Consider the following 24,100-nt stretch of genomic DNA (forward strand, 5'->3'; position numbering starts at 1 on the left):
AACTATCTATACATCCTAGTATTATCCCCAGTGGAAGGCTGATAATTAGGAAGTTGCTTCTGAAAGAACTTCCATTATAGTAAAGAACTATGGTGGCATGCCAGGAACCTCAGAGATGTATCAGTGTTACTCTGGGTTAGTTAGGCTTTGGTTATAACTAAGTATAGGGAAAATTTAGTGAATTTATTTAATGAATGAGCATTAATTTAAAAATTGTCTTTTTATATAGCCAAAGTCTTACTTCCAGAGTAAAGTCAGCCTGAGACACACTTTTACTTAGATAATTTCAGTTATTTTCTTAAAAAAACTAAAAACAGACCTAATCTGCTGATATACTGACAGTGTAGTTTCGTACACTGCAATTTCTATTGATTGTTGTATTTCCTTTTTTCACTGAACTTGTGCCTTTGATTACATTGATTCTAACTGTCCCAGTTATTTTGGTTGGTATTACATGGGCAGTGCACTGTATTACTCTACCATGCAGTGCTAAAACAATCATTCGATTGTTCGAAAAAAAAGTTTAAATCATAAAATACACATTTTAAGCATTTTGAAATAATGAAAATACGTTATGAACCTCCCATTTTGTCTCAAATTCAATTCACATGAATTCTGATTCACTACTGAATATTCATCTAGATATTCTATATGATGTGAACACATGACAAGACTGTCATATCAGTAAGAGTTTATTCTGCATATATGCCATTGTGTGTTAGTTGTGCAAATAACTGGCAGATCTCTAATTCACATCGATATTTTAGCTACAAAACCAATAATGAACAAAAATTACTGTGAAAAAGGCTTTACATGTAAACTTAGTCTGCATATTAATGATGTGATGCACATTTAATAATAAATATTCAGAAGACTTAGAACTTAGAATGTGGTTAGATAATGGACTAAAATAAGACAGAACTGAGGTCATGACTAATCCCAGTAACCATTTCCCACTCTGCATTTGCATATAAAACAGACTGCAATTCTCTGGTACCATTCATTTTTTTTCTTCTTAAGCAAAAGTAATTTACTCTTAAATATTTAAAGAATCAAAATAAAAATAACTTTTGAAAATGCAAATTATTTAAGCAGATGGCAATTGGTACACATCTCAAAGGAGAGTTTTAACTTTGCTACTTTTTAAAAAAATAAGGATGTAAAGCAACCTATACAAAAAGCTATGCCCAAATAAGACTTGATTTGAAACAAGACTACCTTAACATTAATAGATCTAAGACATTTGTAAACATCTCATATTTGATATTAAACTAATTCAACTAAAATCATAAAAGAAGACATTTGCACTCAGAACTTTAAGTTATATCCTTAAAGTAGCTTTTGTTCCCCTCCCCTGCCTACCACAATTTAGGGCCTTGTTGAATAGTTTCAATATACTTTTTTAAGAAACAGGTGAAAATACACCTTTCTTCCTAGTTAGGACTGTTGACAGCGGAAAGAGATGTGATGTTGGAAATTTGGTGCCGATATCATGATTGATCCAAACATAAGTACACTGTTTTCAGTTGCAATATTTTAGGCCACCAGCAAAAATGAATCCTGATGGCCAAAAGGAGACTATGTACCTTCCCGAGTAGATGACTTATTTCATTCTAACCAACACTGGTATTAGGAAGAAAACTGGCAGGCACAAAGTGCTGGAAAGTGGCTGCAGGTGTCCCAGACTTAAATCTGTAGACACATTTAGAGAAAAGTGGAGAAAACTGGCTTCTGTAGATGAAAGGCCTCAGAAGTCCTCTGTCAAGACATCTTATGATTACAGAAGGATTAAAATGAAAGTAAGCATCTTTGCTGGTGCAAATGGCACTGACAAAATTGGGTCAATAATCTGAGCTTTTCTTCCCACACTTGATTGGATCTGAGGTAAACTGCAACAAAGAATGAACAACATCAGATAGTACAGATCAGCTTAAGGGTCAGGGGGGGAATAAGGAGCCTGAGAACACAATATCTGTTTCTCCTTGTTTCTTCCTTTAGAAATAAAATCAAACCACATAAAAACCCTTAAGTTTCAGCAGGTAACAAGACCAAAAAATTACTTTTTTTAAGTGCTAATATATCAATTCTAGATATCAACAACTTTGAACATTTTAAACCTCACATTTTCTGTGAGAAATGGGTATCATTCATGTATCTACCACAAAGATTTGATACTAAGATGCTTGATCAAATCTTAGATAGCTGATCACTTCTCTACAAGTTATTAGTTTCCTGAAGATCTTTCTGTGCCAATGTCTGAAATGAAAACATACAATTACTCATGAGAGAAATGAAATTCTTAATAAAAGAATTACATAAAATTCATGTAAATTTAGCACAACAATAACTCTGGGCATTTCTAAATTTTACTATTGAAAGTTTTTCTAAATATATAAATCCTATAAAATATAAATCCTAACATATTTATTGGATAATCTTAAATAAGAAAATATTTCCAGAAAATAAATATGGAAGAAAATGTAGTGTATTAAATTAAAACTATATTTTAACATACTTTAAAGCTAGCTATATATGTCTTCTATTAAAATAGAGCATGACAAATACTGTGTTCATTTTATAAACAACCAAAGAGGTTAAAAGCAATCTGAAGTGCTCCCACACAATCTGAAAATAAGTTTCCAATAATTGAATCCAAAGTTCTGGAAATCATAAAAATTTGTAATAAGAAAGTTTTAGGATCAAATATAATCAAAGTACACTTTATGCCTATCAAAAACAAAGAGCTTTTAAGCATTATGATAGTTAAACTTCTTCAATGCATTAATCCTCTAATAACAGTTTCAGTCAAGGGGATGTTGTGAGGTCAGGTTTGAATTTTTTTTAACTTAGTTTGAAATTGTACATATTCTCTTTATATATTGATATAACTTGCCTTATGCAGCATCTAATTCTCCAAGACTCAAAACATTTCACAGATTTATATCATGACCTTAGTTTTGTTTGTTGTTGCTGTTTTGGTTTTTATTTATTTATTTATTTTTGGCTGCGTTGGGTCTTTGTTGCTGCGTGTGGGCTTTCTCTAGTTGTGGCGAGCGGGGGCTACTCTTCCTTGCAGTGAGCGAGCTTCTCATTGCTGTGGCTTCTCTTGCTGCAGAGCATGGGCTCTAGGTGCACGAGCTTTAGTAGCTGTGGCACGTGGGCTCAGTAGTTGTGGCGCGTGGGCTTAGCTGCTCCGCGGAATGGGGGAATCTTCCCAGACCAGGGCTCAAACCCGTGTCCCCTGCATTGTCAGGTGGATTCTTAACCACTGAGCCACCAGGGAAGCTCTGTTTTGTCTTTTTGTATCTAGTGCAAATCCATGTGAGGGGCACAATACTAATTCAGTGAGATGTATTCCAGTAAAACCATTCTTACCAGTAAGTAAAAACAAGTGCTGAACAAAAGTTAAACAATCAATTATGGCTTACCAACTGCAAAAATTCTATTTCTGTTTGGAGAGCATCATAAACACTTTGCATGTCATCTTCCTTATAAAGTTCTAATTCTTTTTTAAGTCTGTTTTAAAGGAAAAATTCACTCTATTAATTAGTTCATTAGTAAACTTTTATAATAATTCTTTATTACATGAATAGTGCCAGATTTGCAGCTTCTATTATCAGAATTTCAAGTTAACACTAAAGAATTTGGAAAGAAATTTTAATTCTCTATAATTCTGTAAGGAACCAGCCATTAAAATTAGTCTAGGAAAGATAATTGGAGGAACAAGAATTTGAAAGAAGAAATAAAGCTATCTTGTTTTTCAGGTAATTTGAAAACATACTTGGAAAACCCATGAATCAGTGATAAAACCAACTCAAACAATAAAATAATTCAGTAGTGTGACAAGATACAAAATTAGCAAACAAAAATAAGTAGACTTCATTGTCACCAGCAATAATTAACATGACTTTTTCATGGATAGGACATCATAAAAATGTTAACTATCCCCAGTTAAATAAAACTTAATTTGACCCTAATAAAAATACTAACACTTTTTTCCCCTGGCGCTAGGCGAATTTGATTCTAAAGTTCATATGAAAAAAGAAAAAGAACATTCTAGAAAAACCCTTGACTTTTTTTCCCAAGAAAGCCCTGAAAAAAGAGAAAACAAAGAAAGGTGACTAGCCCTGTGAGATATTAAATCATACCATTAATCCTTTATAATTAAAAGAGTGCAGTAGTGGCATATAAATAGAGCAGTGGAACACAGAAGACAGAAATAGCTTAAAAGGGACAAGTGGACATTTAGCATATGCTAAAGGAGCTTCCTCAAACCACTGTAAAAGACTGACTTTTTAATAAGCTGTGTTAGAAAAACTGGATAGCTACGTGCTATGTGGCTATAGATGGATTGTCAAAGCTAAAATTGGCTCTGTATCTCATAGCATACACCAAAATATACTCTAACTGGATCAAAGATTTAAGTGTAAAAAATGAAACTATCTAAGGACAAAGTGAAAGAATAGGGAAATTCCTTTATAAGCTGGTTGTGGCCAAGAACTTTCTCACTATGGCTCAAAATATAAATGAAAAATGAGTACTCAATTCAATTACATTTAAAAAATTGCATAGCAAAACACATGAGTAAAGTCAAAAGATGACAATCTGAGAGAAAATACTTGCCACATACATCACAGATAAAAGTGTAATCTCTCTAATATGTAAAGGGACTTTATAATCAAGGGGAAAAAAGACCAAAACTCTGATTAAAAAATGGGGGAAAGTCATAAACAGTCACTTCACAGAAAAAAGTATAAAAATCATCCCTAAACATTTGAAAAGTGCTTAATATTACTCATGATAAAAATATGGTCAATTTCACTCATAATAAAGACTTGAAAATTTACTACACAGGTATATAATTTCTCATCTATTAGGTTGGTAAAACTCCAAAAACTTGATAACACACTTTCTTCATAAGTTTGTGGATAAACAGCTGTACTCAGACATTGATGGGGGAATTTAAAATGGTTAAACTTCAAAGGAGGAGAATTTGGCAGTATATAACAAAACTACATTTATATTTTTCTTTTGACTTTGCCATTGCACATCAGTAATACACCCTATAAAAACAAACAACATATGCACAAAGTTATTGTTGCATTACTATTTGTAACCACAAAATATTGTAAACAACCTGTGTCCATTCTTATGAGACTGGTTGAATAAACTATAGCACATCCATATAATGGAGTATTATACAGTATAAAAAGAATGAAGATAAAGATGAAAATAAATACAGAAAGGATAAACCAGTAACTAGTGAAAATGGTAACCTACAGCAGTGAGTGAAAATGGGGTGGAATAGATATGGAATGAAATTAAACTCATCTGGGTATATCTTTTTTATATACTTCTGACTTTTGAATCTTGATGATTATTTACATATTTGACAAATAAAATTAAATAAATAAAGTTGAGGAAAAGACCATAAAGTTTAACACAAAATAACAGTTGAGTTAAACACAAACAGAAACAAATAAACCTGTTTTTCAAATTTATAATCACAGATAAAAAAAAAAAGAATTAATTCAAGTAATTTTCAAACATAGTAGTCTATAACCCTCAGTGGGATATGTTGTAAGGCAATAAGAATTATAAAGGAATCTTAAATTTTATTTACTACTTTTATTGTTAGTGAAGGTACACAGCTAGTAATTCTAAAATTATTTTACAAGATTGTAAGAAATGGATAATTACATTGATGCTGTTAAGAACCAGAGTTTTCACTAGAAGAAAGAAGATATACATAGAAAATGGAGGGAAGAGGAAAAAAAAAAACCCTGTCATTTTGGATGTGAATGGAAGGGATCAGTATAAAAAAAATCATGATTTAAAAAAATGGTATTTTTATTTCTGTCCGTTTAAAGTATTCAGAAGCAATGACACCCAGTAGTAACGAGCACGTCTAGCATGCTAATCTTAGTTTCTAAAACCAGTACGAACTAAAAGATACCAGGACTCCTTGAAATAATTGGTCCCAGGGCTGAGGTAGGTATTATAACATACAAGGTGAGCCTAGAATATTTTGTTGCACAAGAAGGAAAGAAAGTGACCAAAAACTGATGGGAAAGTGTCAAAAGACACAAAAATTTAGTTCAAGCGACTGCCTCTAGCCAAATCTGGGACAATTTGAGCATCAAAAATAGTGACAATAATGTATTATAACACATGAAATAAAAAAGAAATCCATGAATCCATAGAAAATCTTAAAAAGGAGAAATTAAAAGGATGGGGTAAGAGGAAGGGGAACTTCTGTCTTTTTTTCCCCCAGAATTTTACTAGCTAATAAAAGAAGAAGGAATTCCATTATTAGAAAGTTGCCACTTTGCAACCACCAATGTAATAACTGACTCAGGGAAGAATCATTAGTGGACACTAAAATGATTGCATGAAAAGTTATTGGGAAAAAGGCTATGCAAAAGGTCTCAGAGTCATCCCCTATATCACTTAGTAAATATCCATGGAAAAGCATATTTTCTCACTGAACAAATCTGACAGACACAATCTTATCTAAGGGATCAAACCTAACATAACTGAAAATGAAACAAACTGACATTATATACCTTCTGATGCAATGCTCTGAAGACACAATATTACTTATATATTATTCTTGCCCAAAATTACCTGAATCTAATCTCAAAGGAACAAATAAATCTAAATTGAAGGACATTTACAAAACAACTGGCCTAGATTCTTAAAAAAAAAAAAAAAGAAAATGTAACTATAAAGAATGTACAAAGAACTCATACAACTCAACATCAAAAAACCAAACAACTTGATTAAAAAACAGGCAAAGATCTGAACAGACATTTTTTTTCCAAAGAAGACATACAGATGGCCAACAGGCACATGAGAAGATGCTCAACATCACTAATCACCATGGAAATGCAAATCAAATCCACAAGGGCTATCACCTCAAACCTGTCAGAATGGCTAAAAGACAACATATAACAGTGTTGGCTAGGATGTGGACAAAAGTGAACCCTTAATGCACTGTCGGTGGAAATGTAAATTGGTACAGCCACTGGAAAACAGTAGAAAATTTTTCAAAAAATTAAAAATAGAACTGCCATATGATTCCAAACTTGCACTCCTGGGTATTTATCTTAGGAAAATGAAAACACTAATTAGAAAAGATAGACGCACCCCTATATTCATTGCAGTATTATTTACAATACCTAAGATATGGAAGCAACCTAAGTGCCCATCAATAGATGAATGGATAAAGAAATTGTAGCATGTGTGCGTGTGTGTGTGTGTGTGTGTGTATATTCAGCCATAAAAAAATGAAATCTTGCCATTTGCAACAACATAGATGGACCCAGAGGGTATTATGCTAAGTGAAATATGTAAGACAGAGAAAGACAAATATTGCATGATTTCACTTATATGTGGAATCTAAAAAAAAACAAAACAAATGAGCAAACATGACAAAACAGAAACAGAGTTATAGGCATGGAGGTAGCTGACAGACAGGAGGGCGATGGTGGAAGGAAAGAAATAGGTGAAGGAGATTTAGAGGTACAAACTTCCAGTTGCAAAATAAATGCATCACAGGTATGGAATGTACAGTGTGGAGAAAATAGTCAATTACTATGTAATATCTTTGTATGGTGACATAGCATAACTAGACTTATCGTGGTGATCATTTTGATACAGAAATATCAAATCACAGGAAATAATAGAGTACTGCAGGTTAATTATACTTCAGAAACAAACAAACTCATAAAAAAAGAGATCAAATTTGTGGCTACCAGAGGCAGGGGTTGCGGGGAGGGGGAACTGGATGAAGGCAGTCAAAAAGTATAAAATTCCAATTATAAGATAAATAAACACCATGGATATAATGTACAACATGACAAATATAATGAACACTGCTGTATGTTACATATGAAAGTTAAGAGACTAAATCCTAAGAGTTCTCATCACAAGGAAAAATTTTTTTTCTATTCTTTAATTTCACATCTATATGAGATAATGGGTGTTCACTAAACTGTGAACCATTTCATGATGTATGTAAGTCAAGTCATTATGTTGTATACCTTAAACTTATACAGTGCTATATGTCCATCTTATCTCAGTAAAACTTGAAGAAAAAAGATAAAAGGAGAAATATAAATGTAGACTGTATATTAGATAACAGTAGTGTAACAACGTTAAATTTATTAAGCATGTTAGTTACACTGTGTTGATGTTTTTTTCTCTTCTGGGCAGAAGCTTTAAGAGCAGATGTATGCTTCATCATGATCTCTTTTATTTATGCCGTAAAATTGTCTATAGCCCAAATAGGGTCTGCTCCTTCACACTTGGTCACAGAATAAAGATGAGGAGGAAAAGTGTGGCTAACTCTCAAAGGACATGTAGTATGAGCAAGAAATTGTAAATCACTGAGATTTGGGGGTTGTTAGCTTCTGAAGCATAATTTAGTCTAAGTCCCGGAAAAAAATATTAAAAAATAATTAGAAAGTTACTAGGAATTGAGCATCAGTGGCCACTAACATCCAAAAGAAAAAGAGAGAGAGGGACTAGGCATGATGATCCTTCAAATGAAAAAACACACCATCACCTTTGATATAGTTTTGTCAAAAAATTTCAACCTGAATTTGATAAAGCCTCTAGATTCAATTATCATTTTACAGAAAATATAAGTGAAACGAACAAATTTAACCATACAGTGGCAATATAATCACCAACATCCAAAATGCTGGAAACTATAAAGGATAAAAAATTTAATTTCCTCAACAAATAAATTACAAGTTAAAAAAACAAAAAAGAAGGAGGAAGCTTCTAGATTAAAAGAGATTTAAAATATCAGCTGCTTGTCATGGGTGGACCTTATTTGGAACTTAATTCACACAAACAAAAAATGACATTTATAAATAATTGGAAATATGAACATTGACTTGATATTTGATGATATCAATTATTTGCTGTCAATTATTTTATGTGTAATAATGGACTCTAGTTATTTTTTAAGTCCTTTCTTTTAAGAGAGACATAATAAGATAATAATATGATGTGTATGATTTGTTTCAAGTAATATAAGAGACAAACGAGTAGAAATATAGGTGAAACAAGACTGGCCATATATTCATAACTGTTAAAGTTGAGTATAAGTATATAGGATTCACTATATTTTTCTTTTTTACTTCTGTATGTGCTTTAAATGTTCTATAATAATTTTTTTAAGAAATAGAGTTTAACAAAGATAGTGGCCAAAAAGTCAACATAACAAAAATCTGTTATATTTCCATGCACCAGCAATAAACAGAACATTGATGTCATTAAAAAAAAAAACACCATTTACAACAACATCTAAAACTACAAGATATCTAAAAATAAAACCCACAAAAGATGTGCAAGATTGATAAATAGAACATTAAAAAATCTTATTAAAAGATTAAATAAGATAATAAATCGATATATCCTAAGTTTATAGATGTGAAGTCTCAGTTTAATAAAGATGTAAAATCTCTCAAAAGTGACTACAGAATGAGTAGAATCACAAAAGATTTTCATGGATATGATAAGTTGGTTCAGAAATGTGTATAAAAAGCAAAGGGTCAAGTATAGCCAATACATTCTTGAAGAAGACAAAGAAGGATTAAAGGGAGGTATGCTGCCTTACATCAAGATTCCTTATAAAGTAACAGTAATTAAATAGTTAAAACTGAATAGTATGCATTTAGTAGTAATTAAGACAGTTTTGAAAGAAATGAATAAATTGACCAATGAAAAAGAATAGGAAATAGAAACTTGAAATAGATCCATAAATATATATATATATATATTTTTTTTTTATAAAAGATGTGGTACTGTAGATCACTAGAGGAAAGAGAAACCGTTCAATAAATGCTGCTGGGACAACTGGTTAACAGGTGGAAAAAAAATGTATCTTACTGTGAATGTAAACAAAAATCAATTCCAAATAAACTAAAAACCTAAATATGAAACACAAACCTTAAAAATTACTAGAGAAAATGCAGGAGAATAACCTTCTGATCTTGGGTAAGGAAAGAGTTCTTAAAAAAAGACACAGGGCTTCCCTGGTGGCGCAGTGGTTGAGAGTCAGCCTGCCGATGTGGGGGACCCGGGTTCATGCCCCGGTCCAGGAGGATCCCACATGCCGCGGAGCGGCTGGGGGCGTGAGCCATGGCCGCTGGGCCTGTGCTCCTCAATGGGAGAGGCCACAGCGGTGAGAGGCCCGCGTACCACAAAAAAAAAAAAAAAAAAAAAATTAAAAAAAAAGACACAAAAATGATAACTATAAAAAAAAATGACTGATAATTTCAACCACAGTAAAAGTAGGAAATCTATTCAAGCACAAATGCATAAAGAACACCAAAAACAAGCAAACAAACAAAAGACTTCTTAAGTTGGGAGAGGATATTTTCTATGTATAACAGACAAAATCCAGGACTGTTAAAAAACTAAAAATAAAAAGCTTCTGGAAATCAATAAGAAAAAGAAAAATTACCCAAAAACCCAGTGGCAAAATAATTAAGAAGCATTTTACAGAAAAGGAAACACATGGCCCATAAACAGATGAGAAGGTAACCAAATACACAGGTAGTCAGGGCAGTGCAAATTAACCACAAAATACCATTTTATGTCCACAAGATTGGCAGAATTTAAGAAGTCTGAAAATAAAGCATTGAAGAGAATGGATATCAATGGGGAATTTTATAATGTGCCAATGGAAGTATAAATTGGTTTAATCACTTTGAAAGATAGTTTGTTGCTATCTTGTAAAGTTCAACATTTATATGCCTTATACTGAGCAATTCCACCAGGCATATATCCTACAAAAACTCTTGCACATGTGCACAAGGATGATCAAAACAACACTGTTTGCAACAACAAAAGCCGAAAACAACCCAAATGTGCATGAAAAAGGGAAAAAAATCTGGCATATTCACATATCTACACTCAATAACATGGATAAAATTTAGAAACAATGTTGAATAAAAAACAAGTCCCATAACTCAAAAACAAGCAAAAATAACCAATATATTATTTTGGCATGCATATAAATGACAGATAGATCACATATATACATACATGATATAAATTTTAATAAATAATAAAGTAACAAAGAAAATTACACATAAGCAGAAATGAATCAAGTAAGTCATATCACACACACACACACACACACACACACACACACACACACAAATGAAACACAATGTAGGACAGCAATTACATCTGAGGTAAAGAAGGGAGTGTGGGAAACACAATAGGACAGCAATTACATCTGAGGTAAAGAAGGGAGTGTGGGTTAACAGAGGATCCCATAGCAAGATATTGGTAATGTTCTAGTTTAGTTCACAGGTGCTCAGTATATTATTATACTTTAGAACTTACATATGGTTAGGGAAAAAAACATAAGAGTTATAAGGATGGATGGAAAAACAATACCTCATATATGTGAAGTTCATTGTCTTCTGAACTTGTAGGAATTTAATAGTGAATAAAAATTCTGAAGGAATGCTCAAGTTGGAAAGATAGAACAAGTTATTAATTTGGAGCATTAGATGTTTACACAAGCATAAAATCCCTTGTAATAAATATTTTTAAAGAGTAAGTAGAAAGTTAAATGGACAGTTACAATATACTGTAGATGCTGCTATGCAATGTACATAAGGCTTCATTTTAATATATTTATCTTTTCAAATACAGTGATAGGGATCTTTCTTCCCACCATACCATCAATACTTGCCCTGTCCCCTTTCAGTTCAAATGGACTACAGGTCTGGTAAGAGCTCTCAAGCCCATCAGAATTGGATGGTGACCACTTCCCCTTTTAGTTAGCTAACGATAAGGATGAGAGACTACTGAAATTAAGGATGGCATTTAGAATAAATTATAGGAAGTATCTCACTATTCAGCATATAATCAAGCTGTAGAATTTAGATCTGCACTTAAAGAAAAGATTACTGTTGCTAGCTTTAAAAGAGGCTAGATGCTAATGGTATGAATATTAATGTATTTGCAGCTAGGCCAAAGCTATATAATGGTAAGCAGATCTCATGCTTTAGTGCATAGACTGATTGCCTACAGGAGTCAAGAAGAACTTCCTTCACCTACTGCACAATAACTAAGGGCAGTGTGCATTGGTTATTGTCACCTTTCTCCAAATCATCAGATATTGATGAGGATGGGCCAACATTGCTAGTTAGTTTAGCAAACTGTATGTGCCATGTATTTTTATGATATCCTGCACGATTACATTTTTTTGTTACCTCTAAGTGCCATAGAAAAGCCTTAACTAAAAGAACACTCTTTTTAGCTACAGAAATGTAAACAGGTACTATTTAATTAGAAAGAAGGACAATTTTCACCCAAAGTCCTACTACACAAACTCAATGCTATTAAAATTTAGGTATACTTTGTCTAGGTCTTCTGCTTCTATGTGATAGTGATTATGTAATCTTGCCTCTTAGTTTTTTTCTTCTGCTTAATGCTATCATATACATTTCCCCCAGTTAATTACACATGCCAATTAATACCATTTAAGATAAATATATAGTAGTCCAAGTGGTTATACCACAGTTAATTTAATCATTCATTTATAGTACAGCATTTAAGTTGTTCCTATTTTTTTTCTACTATAAGTAACATTTCTATGAACACCTTTGTACACAAAGCTTCCTCTGTACTTGGAATTATTCCCTTGGGATAGAGCTCATAAGTGGAATTATTGCACTAAATGGCATAAACATTTTAAAGATGTTTACAATAATTTACATTCATCAAATTACATTCCAAATATATACAGTGTATACTGCCACAGCAATGGATGAGTTATCTCTGTACCACACTGTTGCCAATTTTGATTATGGTCATTTAAGTATGTCTTTCAAAATCTGATAGAAAATTGATATTCAGTAGTTTTAATCTGTACTTAATTGATAAGCAGTATAATTGAATTAACCTTGTCTTATTCATCTGGGTATCTCTAGTAACTTGCATAGTGTATGGAACAAAGCAAGTGTTTAATACATGTTTGCTGGATGAATACATGAATGAAAAACTATTGATTTTTAGTGTCTTCTTACTGATTTTTTTATCAGTTAATTGTCTGATAAACTGTTATCCTTTGTCATAAGTACTACAGATTTCACCCAGATTATCATTCAATGTTGATAACATTTTTGACACATAGAATTTTAAATCTTATGTGTTAAGTCTATTAATCTTATCCTTTTTGGTTTCCTTAATCACACTAAAGGTTTAATAAGCAGTCCTTCCTACTTTTCACTTTTTTCATGGCTTGACTTTTAAAATATTATTTCTCTATAGTAATTCATATGAAAATTATTTCAGTGCCATTTAAACACAAAATACTCCTTTTTAAAAATACATATGTCATTCTCTTTCATACCCAATTTATTTCTGAGAGTGGGTTTGAAAGTTGATTGTGTGAAAGTAGAATTTCAATTTTCTAATTATGCCTTCCTTCAGTCCAGGCCACCAGCAGACAGGTAGGAACTTTCACAGGTGTGTAAGGCTGAACTTGAGAGATCTACTGAGAAGGAGGTAAAAGAGAGGGGGGTTCTACCAGCATCTCCATTACTCCATATCCTGGGTTGGGTGGCATCTCCTTTTCCCACATATTTTCTATTATCTTCCTCATCCCCATACCAAAATGGGTTGTTCGTAAGGGTAAACATATGAAAACGGAAAAATAATCTGCATAATGATATCAAAGACACAAATGAATTTTGGAAATGATTAATATTATATATGGCTCATATAATAAGCAAAATTACTTCAATGTTTGGTACCTTTACAAATAGGCACATTTATATCAGAATATAACATTTAAAATAATCAACTGATTTCTACCATAAAAATTTCCCTTGTATTTACTTAGAAGCTTTAATAACTACAGTGTGTGCCGAGAATTCACAAAACAGGGGATCTCTATTAGCTTGAAGGTTACATAATCAATGCTGTAGAGGCACTTCTGTTAGTGAATAAATGATGAAGTTTTACGAGAAAAGATGCAGAGTCAACAGAAATATTCAACAAAATACATAGCTAAGAATGATCCTGGAATTAAATGGGGATTTTCACATCTTATAAATGTTAAAAAAAGAGAGAGATGATATGGGTTGGTTACATACACATAATTTTTGACTAGTATTTTCCAGAAGCTTTAGAACTGAGATCTTGTTACACTTGTCCACTTTGAGTTCATTCCTGTTGATAACACAGAGTACTGCAAAGTAAATGTGCATTATTTTCTCAATATAGACTGGATAACAATTCTTATTACACTGCTAAATGATGATTATCCTAAATAATGTTACACAAACACTCCCACAAGTATTTAAGGATACATTTATAAAAGTGTTTCTAATTATGAATATTTAAGAACTCATACATCCATCAGTGGGAGGAAGGTTACAAAATATGGCATCTCCATACACTGGCATTAAAAAGAATAAAGTTGATTAGTATGTATTAATGAGAAATGTCTGTATTTTCTAAGTAATAAAGCAAGCTACAGACCAGTACGTGTGATCCTATCTTTTTGCTAAACACACACGTGCATGCGTGTGCACAGGTGTATGTGTGCTTGCAAACTCTGAAAGGATATATGCCAAACTTTTAACACTGGTTACACTGAGGGTTTCTGGAGAAAGACAATGAGAGAGGAGACTGATGTTTTACAATTTTGTAGTGTTTGAGTTTTTTATTTAATCAACATAGCCTACTCTCATAATTTAAAAGTATCTATACATATTTGGTAAAATAAAAAATACATACGTATGTAAATGCACATATTTTTCTGTGTATCTTTTAGAGAGGTTAGAAGTATTTTAACATCATCACGTGCTTATACCTTCTTATAAATCTAAGGACCATCAATGTGACCTCTATGACCAACTTAACTGAATGACCTTTTCACTGAAGAGGCAACAGCACTGATTTACTACTCCATATAAATGCATTTAGAGTCTCTCAGTAGCAGGTATATATTAACTTTTGTGCTGTTTCCATTGCAAACATGCTTTGACAAAACCACTCTATCTTCAAATGTTCAGAAAGAAAATCCCATGTTATTGACTTGGTAGCTGCATTTCTGAAACAAACTTCCTGCTGTATTAAACAAGCATAAACATTGGTTATAAAAAGTGTAAAACCATTCTAAGAAGAAGTGTTGTAGGTAAAAAAAATGCCTGAAATGTTTCAAGTTGTCTGGTATGTTACTATTGCAGTAAATAAAAAGTCATGATGAAGAACTGTAATTTGGTGACCCTGGTGTTGAGTAATAATAAAAAATAATAGGTGTTGGGAGTTTGAAGTGGTCCAGTATATAATGCTATTCTTGCCTACCTGAATTCTGCCCATCTGAGAAATAAGGAAGGTCAAGATGTCAAGTTTGCTACTAATATAGCAGTGACTGGAGAATGTGGCTTATATCTGCATGCAAAGGATTTACTAACACTGAACCCCAGAATTAGACTAATGTAACTCACACCATTAGAGACAGAATTGGATGCCACAAGCTTTCTTTCATGGAGTCCTATCACTGTAAAACTTAAGACATAGAGGAACAGAGTGGAACATACACTCTGAGGCAGGCCATACTCCAGAGAGATAAGTAAAAGAAAGCTGGGCTTCGGTTTATCCTTCCAAACTCACCAATCAGACTGAATCACTCCTCTCCACGTTAGAATAAGAAAGAAGGAGTTCTGGAGGGGGGGGTGGTCGTGGACAACAAGGAGGGTTAAACCAGTAAAGCTTTTTCTTCATGGAAGAAAAAAACCAGGAGTGGAAAGAAGAATTCCATGGGGCTATCTCAGGGGTTAATATATACCATGTCTTTGCAAATAACACTGAAAATAGATGAGGAACTTTTATCTTCTTTGTAGTAAAAATAAAATATGTAGAGACTCAATCACTGGAACAAATTATTTATTAAACACTAAGTACCCTGGACTATGTTAGATTCAGACACTGACAGAAAAGTGAAGTAGAGGGAGTTCCCAGTTAAGTGGGAGAGACTGATAACACATAAATATCATAGAATATGATCAATGATATAACAGAATTATAAACATATTCTCTATGAACACAGAGAAAGGAACAGTAGAGGAACGCTTTCATAATTTATTACGTTTATTCCTCCATTTATTTATTCAATACCTACTATATGCCAACCTCTGTACCAAGGTACTAGACCATGAGTATACAATGGTAAACAAAGTAGACAAGATCTTTCCCCTTACTGAGCACATGATGAGATAGACATAAATAAAATAAAGCATGTAAATATGTAATTACAAAATGGAATCTGTACTATCAAGGAAAAAATACAGTGTGTTATTAGGAAAAACAACAGGTTATAAAATTTAGATCACAGGGATCCTTCTCTGAGGAAATATTTCAACTGAGATCTAAAGGATAGGGCATGTCCCCACCAGGTAGGAGACAAGTAGGCAAGGGGCAAACAGATAACTTGAGGAGAAAGAAAGGCATAGATAAAGGCCTTAGGTGGAAGAAAGCTCGGAGTGCTTGAGGGAACAGAGTGAGAAGGGGACCATGGTTGAAACTAACATCAGGGAGGTGGTTATATACCATATTGTGACGAGTCATGGACTTCAGGTTTTATTATGTTCATTATGAAGCCATTGATGATTTTAATAAGGGGGCTGACACGATTCAATTTATAATGCAATGAAGGTTGCAAGAGTGGATGACGGGAAAGCAGAGAGAGATTGTTACTGTGATCCAGGTGAGAGAGAGTAGTGGCTAGAACTAGGATGGTAGCCATGGAGAGAGAAGTGGAAGGATTCAAGAAATATTTTGGAGGTAAAAGCAACAAAACTTGGTGATGGATGGGGGTAGGGTGAGAATGATGAGATTTCTGAACACATCAAACATGCCTGCTACATTTTGGGTTTACTCAGGAAAAATGACATGTGAGCTAGGCCTTGAAGACTAAATCAGATTTTTAACTAATAGAGAAAAAAGAGAAAGATACAGAGGTATGAAGTCCTATGGCATATTTGGAATTCCACAAATAGTATTCTGATGTGCTAGTAGAATAGAGTATGTGATAGAAATGCAGGGAGATAGCACAGATTACGTTTTTGTTTGTTTAATCAGGGCAGCATCACTTCAGATCTATGTTTATATTAAATTCTTGGGAATTCAGAACTGGAGCTTAGGAAGGAGGGATTAGTGACAAAGATTTGGAAATTATTTATGGATGATAACCAAAACTTTAGACCAGATGAGATAGCCCATGGAGAGTACAAAGTAAGAAAACGATCAATGACTAACCTTTAGGGAGCCTCTGCACTTAAAGGACAGGCAGGAGAAAATAATGAGAAAGAAGCCTGAATGGCATGAAATTCACATGGATAATATGGAATAAAAATTAAATCATAAGTAATTATACAATTATAATTATGTCTAATAATTATAGAGCATTTACTGTGTACCAAGCACTGTTGTAAGGGCTTTATATATATGTTAAGACATTTAATTTTTGCTATAGTCTTGTGAGGTAGGGCCATTATTAACCTCATTTTATAGATGTAGACAATGAGGCATAGACAAGTTAAATTGCTTGTCCAAGGTCACTAACCTAGTAAATAGAAGAGCTGGGATTCAAAGGTGTTTGTAATCTTAACCTCTATGCTTACTGCCTCTCGAGACCCTGAGATTTCTGTCCTCCCTGGACTACGCGAAAAAACTAGCTTGGTATGTTATACAACCCTCAAGGACGCTTCTTAGAAATTAACACAACCTCTGGTTTAGGTATTAATCATAGCAATATTCTATAAGTTAGTTGCTTTAACATCTGTTAATTAATGAGCCCACACTCTTCACATTAGAATCTTTTAAATAAACAAACATCTTGTAATTTATAAATAGGGGGAAATTACTTAAAGCAGAGACCACTAAACTACTGTGAATATAAAGTACTGGTTCTCAAATGTAAAATAGATAGCTAGTGGGAAGCAGCCCCATAGCACAGGGAAATCAGCTCCATGCCCTGTGACCACCTAGAGGAGTGGGACAGAGAGTGTGGGAGGGAGACATAAGAGGGAGGAGATATGGGGATATATGTGTATGTATAGCTGATTCACTTTGTTATAAAGCAGAAACTAACACACCATTGTAAAGCAATTATACTCTAATAAAGGTGTTAAAAAATAAATAAAGTACTAGTTCTCTCCATTAATGGATGGCATTAAGTTAGAGTCCAACAAGCAACCTGGACATGGCAGATTAACTTTATAAAAACATAATCATTACAAAAGAATTTCAATAATATAGACAGAATAAAATATGCATCAAATTTTTCTAATTACAAAAAGTAGAAACAATAAGTTCATAGAGATGAAGTTTTAATTTTTTGTAATTAAGTTTTTGTAACTATTTGCAACCAGTAATTGCTTTCTTACTGGTTAAAGTCTAATAAAAGTAGAAGTACAATTTTAATAACTTTAAAATAAAACTGGTTCTGAACTGGGGACAATTCTGCCCACCCGTCTCTGCACAGGGGGCACTGAGCAATATCTGGAGTCATTTTTGGTTTGTCACAACTGGGGGTGGGTGGCGCTACTGGCATCTAGTTGGTAGAGGCCAGGAATGCTAATAAACATTTTACCCTGCATAGGACAGCTCTCCCACAACAAAGAATATCCCGACCCAAAATCTCAACAGTGCCAAGGCTGAGAAACCCTGCTATAAAAATAGCATCTATACCAAGAGTAGTTAAATCTGAAAATTTAAGATAAAGGCAATTACTATAGAATTCAGTATACATTTGAACACACAGATGAAAAAGATTATTCTATTCCAAAATTTAGGGATAAAACCAACTTAATTTTGGCCTTGATGATGTTCAGTAAATGTCGTATCATTTTTGGCCATCATTAGCTCCTTGTTATTGCGCTAATTGTAAGACTGATGGCCTTCTTTTCTAAAATCTTTACACTTAGTATTTTGACTCTGCTCTTCACACTTGAAATAACTTTTATGGAACATACCAGAAGGGAAACTAAGCTACACATATTAAAGAATTTAAAGTGGGAATTGATAAATATTGGCGTTTCATTCAATAACTGCTAAAATGCAAAGAACGGACTAGGTATATTGATTGATGTTTCTTTCTATCCAAGTTTCCTTTGTCACCATCTGTGAAGGAAAAGCTCTCTCTAACAAACTTTGTGTGCTTAATTTTAATCCAGGGCAAATTTTTATGACTGAGTGATAAAACTGGAGTTCATATTGGAAGCCCCTTTACTATTAACTATAATGATACCAGTGGGCATTACCATTTTTAAAAGTGTAAAAAAGTCAATGAGCAGACTGTCATTACAGAAACTCATTCTGCATCAAACATATCACCCAAGAGATTGATATTTCATGCTTATAAAACTTAACATAAAATTAAATTGCAGATATTTTCTCACAATCTACTAAAATTATGGCCTAAGGCAATACACTGCTAATATGAAGCATTTGTTCAGCTCTAGTGGACTTATTTCCTATATGATTTATGTGAAAGAAGTCTTCATTTGCCTCTTCGTAGATTTGGTAATGAGGTTTCTGTTTCTTACATTAAAAGTAGAAAGTATAGGAAGTTCTTTAAAATTAAGCCAGCAAATATAACACTGAATTATTAATAAATAACAGTGAAATTAATAAACTGGGGGGGGGGTCCTCCTTTGGTATATAATTATGTCATTTCAAACCTCAGCCATTCTTTCATTATCTAAATGCATTTAAAAAATCTAAATATTCCATACAGAAAATACATTATCGATCTTTAGGCCCAAAACCAGAGTGACAGATTTCAAGTAAAATAGTAGACTGTGTTGTTTTCCCCTGAAATCTAGAAGGACAAAAAATAATTTCAATCATTTCACTCCAGAAAGTTAGGGATAATAAAAAAGAGAGTTGTGGAAACAATACTATATCTTAATCTGTTAGGATATGAATAACTCTGAGACCATGAGGTATATGAAAAGATAAAATTGATTTCAACCTTATCAACCTGATGCATCGCGAAACTTATGTGTAGCACTTTCTAGCCAGTAAAGTGTTTGCTTATTAGTATGTTTCAGAATACACATAGAAGGAAATAATTTCTTAAAGGAACTTTAAAAAAAAAGCAACTGTGCCTTTAGTTTTATGCTGAAATCTACTTGACAACTTGGAAAAGTATCAGATTTTATACCAAAGTATAATAGGCAATTCTTACCTTAAGCATTCAGCATCATTTTGAGGCTTTTCACTGATTTTTATTTTTTCTGCCTCTAGGTACCTGGTAGTACAAACGGCTTCCTTTTTTTTATCTTCAAAACCTAAACAATTAAGAAAATTCTTACAATCTTTAAAAAATTAAACATAAAGGTTATCTTTATTCATTCATAAGAACAATACTCAATTTTGGTGCTTCATGTAAAATATATGTACTAGTGATTTTTATTTTTCTACTTTAATGTAGCAATTAAAGGCATACACAAAAAAGATCTTAACAAAATTTGTGACATTAAAAATACCAGATCTAACACTGATCAATTCAGTGCTTTACCTATTCCTTTTTTACATCAATAGCAGCACTACATCCCAATAGGTGAATACATTTTGAAAGAATAATACTACCCTATAGTAGATATATAACAATATTCATCAGCAAAATAAACTAACTCATAATAGTAATACCTTTAAGCTCTCTCTGCAAAGTAAATAATTCTTGCAACAATTCACTCTTTTGTTTTTGAAGTTCATTTAACTGGCCACTATCATGTTCCACTGACTTCATTTCTAGAAACAAATAGACAAAAACCAAAAAACATATTTTAACTATTTTAAGTTTTGCCTTATGTATGTCAGGAATGATTAACTTTTTCTTGTGTAGTAAAAATTTAAGCAGTGTATGGTCAGTTTTAAGTCCCAACAGCTTCCCTTGGCCACATAGGAACTGTTTCTTAATAAACTGACCAGGATTATTTAAGCAACAACTGGATACAAAAGAACAAGTTAGTTGAAGGTTAGACTGCTGAAAGAGAATTCAAAAGTGTCATATTACTAAGTAAAACAAGCTTCCCAATGAAATTAGAAAACTCTACTCACTTTTTGGTTACCATGAACAATGCTGCTCTGAACATTCATGTACAAGTTCTTACGTAGACATATGGTTTCAATTATCTTGAAATACCAGGGAGTGGGATTGTGGGTCATAGGGTAACTCTAGGTCTAACATTTTGAGAAACTGTCAAACTGTTTTCCAAAGTAGTTGTATAATTGTACATTTCTACCAGCAATGTATGAGGTTTCCAATTTCTCCACAGCCTATCCACAGCCAGGCTAGTGGCATCTCACTGTGGTTTTGATATGCATTTTCCTAATTATTTTGAACGTCTTTCATGTGTGGCCATTTGTATGCCTTTTTTGGATAAATGCCTTTTTAAATACTTTGTCCATTAAAAAAACTGGGTTATTTTTCTTTTTATTGTTTAGTTTTAAGAGTTCTTTATATATTCTGGATGCTAGTCCCTTATTAGATACATGATTTGCCAATATTTTCTACAGTTCTGTGGGTTGTCTTTTCACTTTTTTGATAGTGTCCTTTGAAACTCGAGTTTTAATTTTGATGAAGTCCAATTTATCTATTCTTTTGTTGCTTGTGAATACCATTTCCTAATCCTAAGTTATGAAGATTTACAGCTGTGTTTTATTCTAAGAGTTTTATATTTTTAGCTCTTACATTTAGGTCTGTGATCTGTTTTGATTTAGTCTTTGTGTACAGTATGAGGTAGATGTCCACATTCATTCTTTTGCATGGGGATATCCAGTTATCCTAGCACCTTTATTTAAGTAGACTATTCTTTTGCAAATGAATTGTCTTGACATACATGTAAAAATCAATTGACCATAAATGTATGGGTTTATTTTTGGATTCTCAATTATATCCCCTTGACCTATATGCCCATACTCATACCAGCACCTCACTGTCTTGATTACAGCAGCTTTGTTCTAAGTTTGAAATCAGGAAGTGTGAGTCTTCCAACTCTGTTCTTTTTCAAGTTTGTTTTGGCTATTATTGGTCCTTTGCATTTCTATGAATTTTAGGGTCAGATTGCAAAAAGCCAGCTAGAATATTTGATAGGGGTTGTATTGAATCTGTAGATCACATTTAGGAGTATTGCCATCTTAACAATATTAGATCTTCCAATCCATCAACTTGGGATGACTTTCCATTTATTTAGGTCTTCTTTAATTTCCTTCAACAATGTTTTTTGTAGTCTTGAACTTTTGTTAAATGTATTCCTAAGTATTTTACTCTTTTTGATTGTAAATTGAATGTTCTTTAATTTAACTTACAAATTGTTCATTGTTAGTATATAGAAATATAATTGATTTGTATATATTGATCTAATATCCTGCAACCTTGCTGAACTTGTTTATTAGCTCAAATAGTTTTCCGGTGGATTCCTTAGGATTTCTATACACAAGATCATGTTATCTTCAAATAAAGATATATTTACTTCTTCTTTTCCAGTCTAGATGTCTTTTATTTCTTTTTCTTGCCTGATTGCCCAGGCTAAAATCTCTAGCAAAATGTTGAACAGAAGTAGTAGGAGTGGATATCTTTGTATTTTCCCAATCTTAGGTGAGGAATTTTCATTCTTTCATCATTAATAGCATTCACCATGGGTTTTTCATAGATACCCTTTATCAGGTTGAGAATGGTTCCTTCTATGTCTACTGTATTGAATTTTTTTTTAAACCATGGAAGGGTGTTGGATCTTGTCAAATGATTTTTCTGAATCTTTGATTATATTTATACCGTTTATTTATCTCTTCATTATATTCATGGTCTTGAGTATATTTATAAGAACAATTTTAAAAGTCTTTCTCTGCTAATTGCATTACCTCTATGATTTCTAGAGATGTTTTTACTGACCTTATTTCCTCTTTGCTATGAGTTACAATTGGCTTTTTCAAATGTATAGTGATTTTTGATTGGATACTAGACATTGTGTTCACTATTTTCTTGGATGTTTGAATTTTGATCTCTTCCCTTAAAGCATGCTGATGCTTGTTATTTAGCAGGCAGTTAGGTAACATGATTAGGTCCAAATCTTTCTTTTAAGATTTTTTTTAAAAGAGCATGTCCAGAAGAGCCTTAAGTCTAAGGCTAATTTAATCTTGCTATTAAGGCAGGACTCTTCTGTTTAATGAGATCTTTCTATTCTGACAGGATGGAACATGAATGTCTCCCAGTCCTGTGTGAGCTCTTAGAATCGTCAACCTTATGACTCCTCAGCAGTTTTTCTTCACTCAGCCTAGTGGTTTTCCCGTACGTATGCACAGAGTAATATATAGCCAAAGGCTCAAAGCAACTTCTATGAAGATTTCTGGAGGTTTTTGTCTGTGTAGTTCTTTCCTCTCAAGTACATTGTCCTGAAAATTTCAGCTAACTTAGCCTCCCTGAACTCCAATCTTCGTATCCTCAACTCAGTCAGACCACTCTGCTTTGCTTAAGTTCCCCCTCTCAGTCCTGCTGGCAAAGAATTTCATCCAGGTAAAAAGCTAGGGTAATCATACCTCATGTGTTTCCCTTCTCTCAGTAATCATAGTCTTGAACAGTCTCTTTTCCTCAATATGTAAAAATAGTTTTTAATATATTTTCTTCAGTTCTAGTTGTTTCTGTTGTGCTCCTTCCTGATTATAAGTGCAAGTTCTCCACATACTATTTAAATTATCCTTTTACTTGTCTATCTCCCAGAGTAGACCATAAGCTCCTTAAAAACAGGAGCTTTCATTTATCTTTAAACTCCAATTCTTGTACAGTGCTTGTCATAATATATACAGAACACATAGCATGTGCTCGAGAGTGTGCTGAACTGAACTCAAATAAATCATATAATTGAATTAAAAATTTTTATTATCCATGTTTTTGTCAATTAATTTAAGATGAACAGTTCTTTGAAAAAAATTAATAAACTCACATTTATGCTTCTGCTCCTTTAATAAATGAATATTTAAAATATAAACATAACTACATGCTAATAATTAAGAGAAGTATTCCAGGATACCATTACAATCTTTAAGA

At 32.9% G+C, this 24,100-nt stretch overlaps 1 protein-coding gene across 1 annotated transcript in view; it reads right to left on the reverse strand.

Annotated features, from left to right (window-relative positions):
• Positions 1–2,028: 2,028 nt before the first annotated feature.
• Positions 2,029–24,100, reverse strand: part of CCDC172 (coiled-coil domain containing 172) — a 60,057-nt gene continuing 37,985 nt past the window's right edge. Inside the window, exons 5-8 of the mRNA XM_007469603.1 lie at positions 20,704–20,805; positions 20,240–20,342; positions 3,429–3,516; positions 2,029–2,256 (exon numbers count right to left, since the gene is read on the reverse strand). Coding sequence (XP_007469665.1) covers positions 2,215–2,256; positions 3,429–3,516; positions 20,240–20,342; positions 20,704–20,805 — 335 coding nt within the window. The 3' untranslated portion in view covers positions 2,029–2,214. The remainder of the gene's footprint in view (positions 2,257–3,428; positions 3,517–20,239; positions 20,343–20,703; positions 20,806–24,100) is intronic.

Source organism: Lipotes vexillifer, unplaced genomic scaffold (genome assembly GCF_000442215.2).
Source record: "Lipotes vexillifer unplaced genomic scaffold, Lipotes_vexillifer_v1.1 scaffold240, whole genome shotgun sequence".
Lineage (NCBI taxonomy): Eukaryota > Metazoa > Chordata > Mammalia > Artiodactyla > Lipotidae > Lipotes > Lipotes vexillifer.